This window comes from Arvicola amphibius, chromosome 11 (genome assembly GCF_903992535.2).
Source record: "Arvicola amphibius chromosome 11, mArvAmp1.2, whole genome shotgun sequence".
NCBI lineage: Eukaryota > Metazoa > Chordata > Mammalia > Rodentia > Cricetidae > Arvicola > Arvicola amphibius.
This window is the reverse complement of record NC_052057.2, coordinates 88,596,120-88,609,603: the sequence shown is the minus strand read 5'-3', so window position 1 is coordinate 88,609,603 and position 13,484 is coordinate 88,596,120. Positions and strand designations below refer to the sequence as shown.

Below are 13,484 nucleotides of genomic sequence, written 5' to 3'. Positions count from 1 at the left end.
GAATGGGAGAAAAGCAGAGGGGGAGAGGAGGAGAACAGAGGAAGAGAAACTAAGCTGTCAGAAAAGTTCCTGTCTGAAGATAGTAAGCTTTCTGGCTCTGCTGTTAAATTTCATGAATGGGACAGTGAGGTAAAGATATAAAGATATTTTTGCCAACCCACTAGTGCTATAGAAACACTGAAAGGAATGAAGGAAGAATACTGGAATGCTTACTGTTTCTTAAGTAATCAGAAAACATAAGAAGGTACTCAGTTTATAACAATAATGACAGACTTTGTAATGTTTTAAGATAAATTACTATTGGTTTTAAAGATGTGCTGATACCATGGCAACTATAATGAAATTTCCAGTATAATAATGTTGATATTGCAGAGAGTACCAAAAACAAAGAAGGAAGCCCCTGCCCCTCCCAAAGATAAAGAGCAAAGGTTTTAAAAGCCAAAAAGGCAGTGCTGAAAGGTAGCCACAACCACAAAAAGATCTGCATGTCACCCACCTTCTGGCAGCCCAAATACCCTTGAAAGAGCGCACCCAGGAGAAACACCTTGACCACTATGCCATCATCCAGTGCCCCCGACCACTGATTCAGCCATGAAGAAGACAGAAGACAACACACTTGTGCTCACTGTGGATGTCATGGCCAGCAAGCTCCAGATCAAACAGACTGTGAAAAAACTCTATGACAATGATGTGACCAAAGTCACCTGATACGGCCTAAATGAGAGAAGTGTTTGGCTGGCTCCTGATTATGAAGCTCTGGTTGCTGCCAACAAAATTGAGATAATCTAAACTGAGACCAGCTGACTAATTCTAAATATATAGAATCTTCTCAACATTAAAAGCTGTTGATGTTGAGATTGGTCACCCTGTGTATTAAAAGTCTGCTCAGGCTAAGTGAAAAAAAATCTTATTTTTTTCAAAGCAAAAAACTACATCAAGTATGCAGCTAAAAAGAAATTTAAATGTACAACTCTCAAATAAGCAGCAGAAAAATAGCTCCTGAGGCAAGAAATAAACCACACACACACACACACACACACACACACACACACACAAAATCCTACCACCAAACTGTACACACTGTAAGAGCAAAATTATGTTTTAAGTTTTAGCTGTTTTGCTTCAGATATATATAAAACAAAAATGTCTCTAATCTCTGAGGCCCACTTACCCAAAGACAGATAAACCCCTGGGGTGCTGGGGGCTGCTGTTCATGTAAGATAACAAGCCATGCATCTTCACTTCTGTAAACCAGTTTGGTTGCCCCAAATGCAGAGAATGTGATCGTTCATACATACGCAGGAGGAACACAGGCAGAAAGTTCGTTAGGGTGTATGCTTTCCCCCAAAGGGCTGAAGGTGGGAAGTATTCATTCAGCCTTGTAGGTTTGTCCTAATAAACACTGGACTAAGGTAATTCACAGCCATTCTCTGACAATTCCTGGTGTGGACCCAGCCAGTGTCCATAGTTCTGGCCAGTATTTAATAAAGCTTCCTTTGAATTTGGCTCAAAATTGTGGTCCTATTCTTGCCTTGTTGAATTAACATTTTCTAGTGAGCTCAAACCATCCACTCAAATTCTAAAGCAGGACTTTTAGTCCAGACTCCAGGACTGAATGAAGGTGTCCTCAGGAGGCTCACACCTTGAGATGTTTCAAGTTTCCTAGACATGCATTTGATTTAACGAACTCTCAGAGTGAACTGCCATACTGAGAAAAGCAGCAAGCATCTATAAAGACATCCCCTGGTAAATCATAGTCTGGTTCTGTTCTGTGGGATCTCAATTTGGGACGTGGATAGATCTGACAGGACCTAAATACTCTCCTGTGCAGGGCAAAAAGAAGCAAGATGTCAACCCGCCTGCCTGGTTCTGGCTGTCTGGAAAGTTGTGTGTGTGTGTGGGGGGGGGGGGGTCTGTTTTCTAGTGTCTAAGTTTTGTTGCAAACATGGGAGACAAGGAAAGATATGGGTCAGACTCAGTTGAAAGTATGAATGATGGTAGCCACCTCATGTTTTGTTTCTGACTGGTTTCCTTTGAGTGTGTGAGCTTTCTGTATTGTATTTATTTGTTCTGTTTTTGCTATCTCTGTCACCACCAGCTGCCAGCAACTACTGCTAAAGCAGCTTGCCGTGTCTGTTTTGATGGCCAGCCTCAGAATTGGTCTCTGAGCTTTCTGATCACCAGATACAGTTTAGCAGGGATTCAAATCACCACAATAGCGTATCAAAAAAAATATGCATAATGTGGTGGTTTAAAAGAAAATGGCCTCCATAAGTTGTTAGGGAGCAGCGCTATTAGAAGGTGTGGCCTTGTTGGAGTAGGTATGGAGGAAGTAAGTCACTGGGAGCTAGCTTTGAGGTTTCAGATGCTCAAGCCAGGCCAGGCCCAGTGTGGCATTCTCTTCCGTGGCCTGCCAATCCAGATGTAGAATTAGAAGCTACCTCTCTAGCACTGTGGCCGCCTGCCTGCTACCATGCTTCCTGCACGACTATAATGGACTAAATCACTGAAACTGTAAGTCAGTCACGATAAAATGTTTCCTTTATAGGAGTTGCCGTGGTCATGGTGTTTATTCGCAGCAATCAAAACCATCACTAAACACAGGTAATCTTAAAGGAACCATGTGACAGGATGCCATAAAGGGTTATAAGCAACATGACATGTTGCTTGCCACCATCTTAGCTGCCTTCCTCCATCAGGATGGAGGTAGCTAATGGCTGGCAGTCATCTTTGCTAAGGTTGAAGAGGGTGGGTGTCATGTGACTTTACTGCCATGTTGATTAAAGGTGATCACATGGTATAAACCAAGGAGACAAGAACAGGTCTCCAAGATATTTTGGGTTAGGATGGAGTTTTGATTCCTGTCCTAAAAGCCAAGTCATGAAAAGATGGTTTGTTAAATATAAAATTTAAAAGCAATTCTTGTTTAATGAAGTATTAAAACTACACCTCTATGCATTCATATACAAGAACGACCCTCATGCTGGCAGTCAAACTTTGTGATATAAGTGACATCCAGGTGGTATTGGTTTTAAAGGCATGAAGGGGTCATGGAGAACAACTGAGACTTGGCACTGCCTAGCATGGCTTGAGTTCCTACAGAAAGCCTAGGAGAAACTGTCTAGACAAAAGCCATTGAGGAAAGTATTTAAAAATTGGGAAGATGCTAAAAGATAGCTCTTCATAGTTGTTGGCTTTTGGTGGCAAGGGGTAGGAAAGGACTCATTTATTTTTAAGGGGCTGGTCACTGGGAGTTTGACCATGCTCCAATGAGTATATGAGCAACACAAATTGTACATCATGTAATTTTTTTTGGTGGGGGAGGTCTGTCTGTCTGTCTGTCTGTCTGTCTACCTATTTTTGGCGAGTGTGATTAAAATGTATGAAATGGATAGATTTTATACTTACTATGTGAAATTGCCAAATAATAAAAATATTATTCTGGAAAAAGAAAGAGGAGGAGGGGAGAAGGAGAGAGGCAGAGGGATAGGGAGAGAAAGAAAATAAAAGGCTAAAGAGTTGGGGTCACAGCTATGAGCACCAAACACCAAACACCAGAAACTGGGATATTCCTAGCTTCTGGTGCAGCAAGAGGATGACATAAGCAGTCTGGCAAAGAGCCCACAGAACGTCTCTCCTTACCTAAGATCTACTCAGGCAAACAGAGTCCGATTTAAGGATGTATGTCTAGCCTCTCTGTCTTTGTTAACTTTGTTAAGCATTAGCTGTTTTGATAAACTGAGTCATACAAGAAACTGATATTCTATCAAGGGCCAGGAAAGTTAAGTTGCCTATGGACTGTATCTATGATTTAAAGTTTTATTTTTACACTAAAAGAGCTTCAATTCAGAATTTCTTATTTTTTAAGGTTCAAACTTAACAGAGATAAAATTGTAAAATCCTAATCTTATAAAAGGTACTAACTTGTTAAAAACTGTTAAAGATGTAAAGGGTCAAATCCATTAATGTGTTCAGAACTGTATCTGTAGTCATGCAAAGCTAAATGTAACAACAGAAATAAGCTTTGTTTAGTCTCTTGTGTTTTGAGGTTAAGCATAAAGCAAGTAACTAAGTCATGCATACTTAATAGATGATCATCAAACTCTTTCCGAGATCTGCTGAACATGGCATTTAAAATGTCTAATAAAAAAGTTTCCCATTATAGAAAGAAAAGTCATGTCCTAGAAGAAACCCTAAGGTCTTCCAAGAATACAATACAGCACTGACTACTCCACCTGGGAAAAACTGCCCAGTGTGTTGCCTGCCACCAGGGCTCTGCCCAAGCTGTGGACACTGTTGGGTTGACTGCTCTATGCTGCCTAGTCAAAGTAAGGTCAGTATCTTTCTACAGAAAAGTCTCTCGGACTTGAATCGATGCTTGGATCGACCCAAAGGTGGATGCTGCTCTGTGTGGCAGCCGAAGACTGACCACTGCCTCTAATGAATTTGTCAGACCATGGGAGCCTCGGGCAAGCGTCTGCAGGGGTAAGGATGACCGACTGCAGTTTTGTCAGTTTAACAGCAGCAGGCGACCAGCTTCTTCCCCAAGGCTGCAGCTACTTTGTGAGTTTATTGCATATATAAAAATCAGATCTTACCTTGTCCTAGAGATACTAGGTCTCCTATTGAAAAGAGCAGACAGGTTTGTCTTGCTAACAGGCTTCATATTAAAGAATAGCAGGTTTCAGATGTAACTTTTTACTGTTCCTTTATTTAAAAGAACTTGCTTTGGAATGAGTGCTCTCAGCAATATCTACCTGTGTCTCTAGTAAATAATTAGATGGAAAGAAAAAAAGGTTTTAAGTTTATATAAGTTCTGAGGGCATGAGAAACTGCTCTAAGGTACATTCAAGGGTAAGGAGATGTGAAAGTTTAAGGAATTTCTGGGTGTCTAAGGAAGTGTTCTACAGTATGTAAATACAAGTAGTAAAGATATAAGAAAGTGGTTTAGGTAATAAAAATGTTTCCGATTTCTTTCGTGCTCGCTATGCTACTGTTATACAAAGATTACAAAACTTTATAGTTTTAACACTAATTAATGGAGTTCTATAAAAGCACCAACTACTATTATTAGTCACAAACTCTAGATTTCAAATTTACTTTGGTTGTCTTCTAGATATAGAATTAAAGTTACTTCTCTAGGGCTAAAAAAAACCTGTCATATATATATGACATATATATCATATATATAGAGAGGGGGGAGGGCCGAGGGAGGGAGGGAGGGAGGGAGGGAGGGAGGGAGGGAGGGAGGGAGGGAGGGAGGGAGGGAGGGAGAGCCAGCCCACTGGACAGAAAAAAGAATGTTCATGCTTTTTAGCCCAAAACACAGTTTTTGCTATTCAAAGGTGTGAATCTATGCCAGCTGTTTTACAGACACCTGTTAACTGCTTTTTCTACAATGTGGATTTTAGTGCAGATTACAAACAGCAAAACTTCTTTTTTTGTAAACTAAAATATTCATGTGAGCTTCAGTGAGTTGAGGGTGTCACAAGACTCAGATCCAACTCTCACAGGTCAAATGGAACAGTTCCCTACCTGCCTATTCCTGAGCATGTGATCTCTCTCTCTCCCTTCTCTCCCTCTCTCCCTCCTCTCTCCCTCTCTCCCTCTCTCCCTGTCCTCTCCCCATCTCTCCCTCCTCTCTCCCTCCCTCCTCCCTCTCTCTCTCCTCTCTCCCTCCCTCCCTCTCTCTCCCTCCCCCCCTCTCTCTCTCCTGGTTTTGAGACTCCTCTCCTTCTCCAACTAACAGGACTATGGGCCTGAAAGTTCCAAATGTAGGATTTTCCTTTAAGTTCCTAAACTTTAACTTCTGCCCTTAGTCTATATATGTCTCAGTAGATTTCCACTTAGTTGACAGACACCATCCAGGAAACAACTGCTGACTACAAACCACTTCAAATGCCTGTGATCCCAGGATTTGCTGAAAGCTGATATGAAACAGTCGAGCTGATGTGATTGTTCCCTGTTCTCTTCAGCTGGACCAGTAAATGGGATGCTTCTGATGAATGCTCCATTGCCCGAAATCCCCTCCTAGACTTTGACTAGCGTTCCAGCCTTCCTGGGCCCTGACAACAACATCCTGATTTCCTTGGAAGTAGTTACAGAAGAGAATACACCACCCTTTATCCTCAACAGGCTGGAATGCTAGGTCAAAAGAAAACTCCTTGGCATATGAAACAAAGTGGCTACCAACAGCGCCTATTTGCACAGCAGGAAAGGTACCTGTTAAAACCAAACAGACTCGGATCTATCAACAAGTAGGTACGTTAGTTTAAGGAGTTCTACAAGTCCATAGACTTGCTCTAGTAGAACAAGGAGGTTATCGTGTGACTTTAAGACTGTGGTTTCTATACAAAATTACTCAGGAACAATTAAGAGGTAATTTGGCTGTACTCAAAATTAAACACACACACAGAGAGAGACAGACAGACAGACAGACAGAGACAGAGAGAGAAGAAAAAGGGGGACCTGAGATAAAATAAATGTCTAGTTCCCGTTTTCATAGTCACTCTGGTGTCAGTCTCTGGCCCTTCTGTTTCTGTTAATTACTATTGGTACTTGCATCATTAATTCTTTAAATAGATACATAAATTCCCAGCTGGGTGCCATTAAAGTGATGTTTATTAGATCCCAACATAAACAATTATCTACCAGAATCAAGAATTTGATGCAGGATACAATTTACAGATGGAATGTAAGGGTTAATGTTATGTTTTAGGTTTTAATTGCTATGCTTATAAAACAAAAAAACCTCTAACCTTAAGCCCAAAGAAAGATAACATGCCATGTGTTTTCACTTCTGTAAGTAAGTCTGGTTGCTCCAGTTGCATAGGATGTGTATAATCACAGGTAGGCAGCAAGTACATAGGCAGTACATTAGGATGTATACTTGTCCCCACTGGATAAAGGCAGCAAGAATGCAGCCTTGTGGGTTTTGTCTTAATAAGCAAAGGACTAATGTAATTCATAGCCATTCTCTGGGAATCCTGGGTATGGACCTGGCCAGTGTCCACTGTTCTGACCAGTATTTAATAGTGCTCGCTTCAAACTTGGCTTACAAATACTGGTCTTATTCTCACTCAGTGGAATTAACAACTCATCTTATAAAACATTTACAGAAGCCGGTCGGCGGTGGCGCACGCCTTTAATCCCAGCACTCGGGAGGCAGAGGCAGGCGGATCTCTGTGAGTTCGAGACCAGCCTGGTCTACAAGAGCTAGTTCCAGGACAGGCTCCAAAGCTACAGAGAAACCCTGTCTCGAAAAACAAAAAACAACAACAAAAAAAAAAAATTACAGAAAGTTACAATAGTAAAGAAAAGGGAAAAAATGAAATCTTCCTTTCTGTTTACTGTCTTGTTCATTTTTACCCCTCTGGTGTATATGTGATGTAAATGTAAGAAGAGAGGGGGGAAGATACATACACATACATGCTCTTGTATGTACCACAACACCCATGTGAGCATCAAAAGACAAATCTGAGTATGGGTCTCACCCTCCTCATAAGGTTCTTTCGTCAACTGCACTGTACACCCTATGTCCCATCTTGCCATAACAGCACTGGGGTTCCTATACAAGCTACCACACCCAGCATTATGTGGCTGCTGGGATTCAAACTCACGCCCCTCGTGCTCAAGTGCTTTACCTACTGAGTTATCTCCCAGCCCTAGTTTTTCGTTCCTTACAACAATGCAGGTTAGAATTAATTAATAAACTCTTGCAAAATTATTTTATGATTTGTGTGTGTAGGTACTCACAGAAGCTAAAAGAGGGAAACGGAGCCCCTGAGCTGGAGTTATAGGCAGTTACAAGTCTGAATGCTAGGAACCAAACTCAACTCCTCTGCAAAAACATGGACACTTTTAATTGTTGAGCTCTCTCTCTCAAGCCCCAATTAATCAATTCTTACCTAACATTTCTATGGACAAGTCTGACAAAGACTGAATGCTTTCCCTTTAAGATAAAAAGATAGCAAGGATGTCTGATCTAACAGTTACTGTTCAGCTTGGCATTATAGACTGCAGTCAGCACAATAAACTACAGAGAACTGCATCAGATCAGACATGAAGAGGATAGCCTTTTTTCAGTGGAGCACATAATTAAGTAAAGAAGTCCTATAAAAGCTACAAAAAATACTACCAGAACCAATAATTCAGTGTAATAATACTACAGAATCCTAAATCAATATATTTATAATCATCTTTTTACAAACTAGCATTGAATATTTAAAAACTGAAAAGTACTTTTATATTTGCACCAAAACATAAAATATATGTAAATACTTATATATTATAAAACTATGCAAGACTACCAATAAGAAAATATAAAAGCTGGATTAAATAGAGACATGCAATGTTAGTGAACTGAATGATCCTGTATTATTAAGAACCTACCTACCTCCCTTCCTCTCCTGGAACCAAACCCAGTATTAAACACATGCCAGGCTAGCATCAAGCCATACCTCCAGCACAATGCTGTTTAAAATTTCAATTTTATTCAAATCTATCTATAGATTTAACATCTCAAACAAGATCCAAATACACACTTTTATATAAATTGATACAATAGTTCTTTAAAATTGTATGAAAGTGAAAGGAAATAAGATTAACCAAAACTACACAGGAAAAAAAGAACAAAACTGGAGGGTTTATATAATTTGATTTTAGGATTTACTATAAAGCTACAATAATCCATATAGTAGTACTGGTAGAAGGTCAACAGAACAGACATATGTATCTACCTGTGAGAAATACAGGATACTGTGCTATCCAAGAGAAAAGAAAGCACGTCTTGCTACTGAGAAACTATATGCAGAGTTTTCAATAATGGGTCTGATCAGCAGACATTAGCAAAATCCATAAACTTATTCCTTCATATTCACCAACGTCTTTGAGGAAGCTGATGGTTTTACTAAGTTTTGGATGGACTTACCAGGTAAGTAAACACCAAAAAAAGTACACAGAAAATGAATAAGCATACCTTGATTTGTGCAAAGGGTCTTTCATAACCTCCAACATAGAGAAGGCCAACATTCTGTGGAAGCAACCTACAAGGTAGGAAAAAATAAAATAAAAAACACCTTATGTATAAAGTACTGTGCCTTTATAGAAAGGATGGATAATAATAAAGAGTGGGGAGATTGGAGAAATAATCAAACAGTAAAGTGCTTGCTGTACAACCATCAGGACCTGTGTTTGATTCCCCATAATCCATGTGAAAAAAACAGGTGTGATGGCAACGGCATGTAATCCAGGCAGTGGGGAGGTGGAGACTGGCTCACTGACCAACCAGTCTAGCCTAACCGCCAAGTTTTAGGCCAATAAAGAGATTGCCTCAAAAACAAAAAACAAAACACAAGGAAGACAGCATCTGTAAAAGAATACCCAAGGTAGATCTCTAGCTACACACACACACAGAGAGAGAGGGGGGGAGAAAGAGAGAGAGAGAGAGAGATATTTCTCTAACAGATACTATGAAAAATGAATATGCAATTATTGTCTTTTGTACAATAAAATAGTAACAAAGGAATTCTATTTTAAAATGGGTAAAATGTTAAGAATGGGGCTACAATGTAGCTCAAGCAGGAAGGGTATTAGCACAACATACATGAAGCCTGGGTTCAACTCCCAGCACAGCATAAAACTGGGTGTACTGTCACAGGCCAGCATGCTAGCGTTCATGGGATCAAAGCAGGAGGATCAAAAAATATAAGGTCAGCCTCAGATACAGAGTTCAAGGCTAGCTTGGGCTATGTGCTTCTACAGCTGAAAAAACTTAAGTTAAATAATAGATCACAATTAACAATAATTCTAGAAAGATTACTAGTGTCTTTGGAAATGAGGTGACAATATTATAATCAAAAATTTATAAAGATTTAATTGAAGAACTAGTGAATGCATGTCCACACCATTTATTACAGATGACAATGACCTAAAATTTTTACCAAAAACTTGCCATAAATACCCCTAATAAAAAAAAGTGGCTTTGACCCATGGCATAATAAAATATCTGTCACTGGAAAGCAGTGGGGTAAGGGCACTGACTATGGAGAGCTAGGTTAAATCTGAGTACAGAGTGGTGCTGGAAATTGACCTTAGAGCCTCATATATAAAGGCAAGTGTTCTATATAGAACTATATTCCCAGTCCACATCAAAACATTATAAATGAAGAAATACTGCCTTTAGAACTCTGGAATGATTAAAGAGAAATCGGTAGTAGAGCAAGCTATGGGAAGGACATAAATACTGACCATAGTGTGGGCAATCACGGAGTTGGGCTGGCTTAGCTGCCTTGAGAGGCATGTGTTTATAGGTTCTCAGGTTAGAGTCCATGGCTGGGGGTGGGGAGGACAGGCACAGTGGCCTTCCAGTTCCAGAGGGAGAGAGCAATGCACTCCCTCAGGCATTCAGGCCACTTTGTGTTTCTCTGTATGTTCCCTCAGAAGTGAAAAAAGCATGAAAGTTTGATGGGACAACTGGTCTTAGACTTTAATCATGTGTCCCTTGTATAGCTTGTAAACATCATTCTATCCTGGCAACTACAACTGTATTGATCTGGGCAATTGGCACTATATTCTGTTGCTGATAATGTATTAAAAAGTCTGATTGCTGTCAATAAAATAGTCACAGCCTCATTCTTGCTGTGGCCCCTCCAGCCTGGTTTATTCCTCACAGCCATATTAGGTAACCATGGCCTGGTAAGCAAGCATGGACACTTCTACCATAGTATATCTCACTCTTTTACCATAATTTTACTTCCTAAAAGGCATGTAAATAAATGGACATATAATTTTAGTCTTAGCATTAATATATGGAGGGAAAGTCTGTATTCAACACCCTAAATCTCTATGTACAGACATATCTAAGAGTCTACATGAAGTTAACAGCTTTTAAAGACAGGTAACAGAAATGAATTGAGCTGTAAGATAACTATGCTTTCTATTCCATCAATCTGAGAACAGAAAACTCAAAGATTACGTATATGTATATGTACGTGTACACACACACACACACACACACGCACACACGCGCACGCACACACACACACACACACACACACGCACGCACACACACACACTAAACAAGTGCCAATTCAAAGCAAGCCAAATTGTAACAATCTCCTTTTTGTGCTGTTTGTTTTTGGTTTTTGAGGCAGAGCTATAGAGATCTCACTTCACAGTCCTGGGATATACTGGAACTTTCTAACTACACTAGGCTACCTCTACTTCCAAGTGGTGGGTTACTAATGTATTACCATAAGACCTGGCACAACCGTCTCTTTGCAATTCAATTCATAGCTTAAAAAAAACTACTTTAAGTTTTAGAATCCACATTTACTAATAACTTTTCTGAAATCAGAACTTTTTTGATATTAGTAGAATCTTTAGTTGTCACTGGAGACAGATGTGAGAGTGTGTGGTTCCTCTTCACTGGTATAGACTACCTAGAGAGATTAAGAAAGAAACATCTTAAGTAGAAATCGGGCAGTTTCGGTCTCCTCAGAAGTCTGCTCCTCACACTCTGTAGGAACAACACACACTAACAGAACATTTAGAGTAGATACATACAATCCTGAATTAAACTAATTTAGGCAAATCCCTTTTTAGATTTTAGACTGTGAGTGATAATATGTCAATAATATATTATAAGAAAGATTACTAAGGGCATTTGCTTAGTGAGTTCAAGTACAAAGCATAGGGGATGTCCCCAAATCTCAACAATGAAATGGGAAAAATCTTAGCCGTGCTTTGACAACTAAGAAATTCCACCAAGAAAACCTTGAACCATTTGCTGGAAGTAGCTATATATAGCAGTGGTAATTAACAAATGTCCATGGAAAGCTTGATAAACCTCTTTTAAAAGTAAGAATGATTACTGTTCATACAAATAGACAGTAGGAAAGGAAGAGAATAAAAACTGGCTGACATTTAAAAGCCAACATGCCTCTGATTACTATGCACGTGCATCTTGGGCAGTGTGCCAATCTACTATTTAGTATACACCTCCCTTCCTTTAATTTGCTATCTAAAAACTACATTTCCTCAGCATTTTCTTAAATGTTACCAGTTAGGCTTTGTTTTTAACTTTTAAAAGCATCTAATATTCTTTATCATATATCTTACTATCTTCACTTGATCAGGGCTTTGTTGTGGTTGTTTGTTTAAGACAAAGCCTCACTTATAGCTTTGGCTGGCTTGAAACTCAGATCGCCTGCTTCTGCCTCCTGAGTACTGAGATTAAGGTGTGTCAAAAATACCAAAACTGGCTTCAGTTGAGTAGTCTTAAATATATATTATAATTTAAAAGCCTTATAAGAGTAAGATAATACTTTGCTGTAGTTATATTTCACTTGTATTTTAATAAACAAAACCTTCCTGAAGAGAGTAAAACAGCCACACTGATCAGCCTTACAGACCAGGCAGTGGTGACACACACCTTTAATCCCATAGCCACACTAGTTTGCCATAAAAACTGGGTGGTAGTGGTGCACGCCTTTAATCCCAGCACTAGAAAGAATATAAAACGGGAAGAACCAGCTCTCACACACAGTCTCATTCTGAGATTCCTGGAGGCAGGATCACCATTTCAGATTGAGGTAGAGGGAATAGTCTTCAGGTCAAACTCCAATTTCTGTATGTGGGTTTTTATTAATCATGCTACACTTTGCAAATATGTTTCCATTAAAGTGTAATATTTCTTTAAATGATTTTTCTTTTTAAAAGATTGTTTATGCAAAATTGTATACATAATTATTGCCAAGTAAGCATCACTTACCATGACAGGGTGTTTGTACTTCAATACAGCAATCACATTTTAATCTCCACAGTACGGCACTAATTTAACACTAACAGACATACACAGGTATTCTCTGAGACAGAAATTCTAGCCCATTCAAGTTCATGAAGCTGTTCTGCCCTTAAGTTAGGTGAACATCACCATGATCTTTATGAACCACTAATGGCCTCTCAAGTACTGGAATTAGTGCTTTAGTATTTAGTATTAGGAAGCACTAAATGTCTGGTAGTGTGGCTACCATGTAAGACTCTTGAAAAACAGTGACAGGATAGTAGTGTTGGAAGAGGGGATTCCTATTATAGCCTTTGAAGAACTAAAAGTAGTAAAAGTAGTGTTCAGTTTGTTTTTAATTTCCCAGACACAAATAGTAACAGCTGTCTATACTGGAAAAGTCCCAACATTGTTCCCACAAACACCTCTCAATAAATGGAAAGCAAACACTGTTGGGTAAGAGAATAAACACTAAATGAACTTCATTCACTGTATGATGATATATGACAAATACTGACTCACAACCGTGTACTAAAAGACATGAAGCATCTCTTCAAAAAGCAATCAAGCCTACAATTACCCCAAATTAAAAGTTTTATTTATTTTTTTTTTTTTTTTGGTTTTTTTCGAGACAGGGTTTCTCTGCAGCTTTTTAGAGCCTGTCCTGGAGCTAGCTCTTGTAGACCAGGCTGGTCTCGAA

The 13,484-nt window shown here is 39.3% G+C and overlaps 1 protein-coding gene across 2 annotated transcripts in view; it reads right to left on the bottom strand.

Annotated features, from left to right (window-relative positions):
- Rngtt (RNA guanylyltransferase and 5'-phosphatase) overlaps positions 1-13,484 on the bottom strand; it is a 253,269-nt gene that overhangs the window by 54,843 nt on the left and 184,942 nt on the right. For both annotated transcript variants that reach the window (XM_038346948.2, XM_038346947.2), the window contains exon 14: positions 8,978-9,044. In XM_038346948.2, coding sequence (XP_038202876.1) covers positions 8,978-9,044 — 67 coding nt within the window. The remainder of the gene's footprint in view (positions 1-8,977; positions 9,045-13,484) is intronic.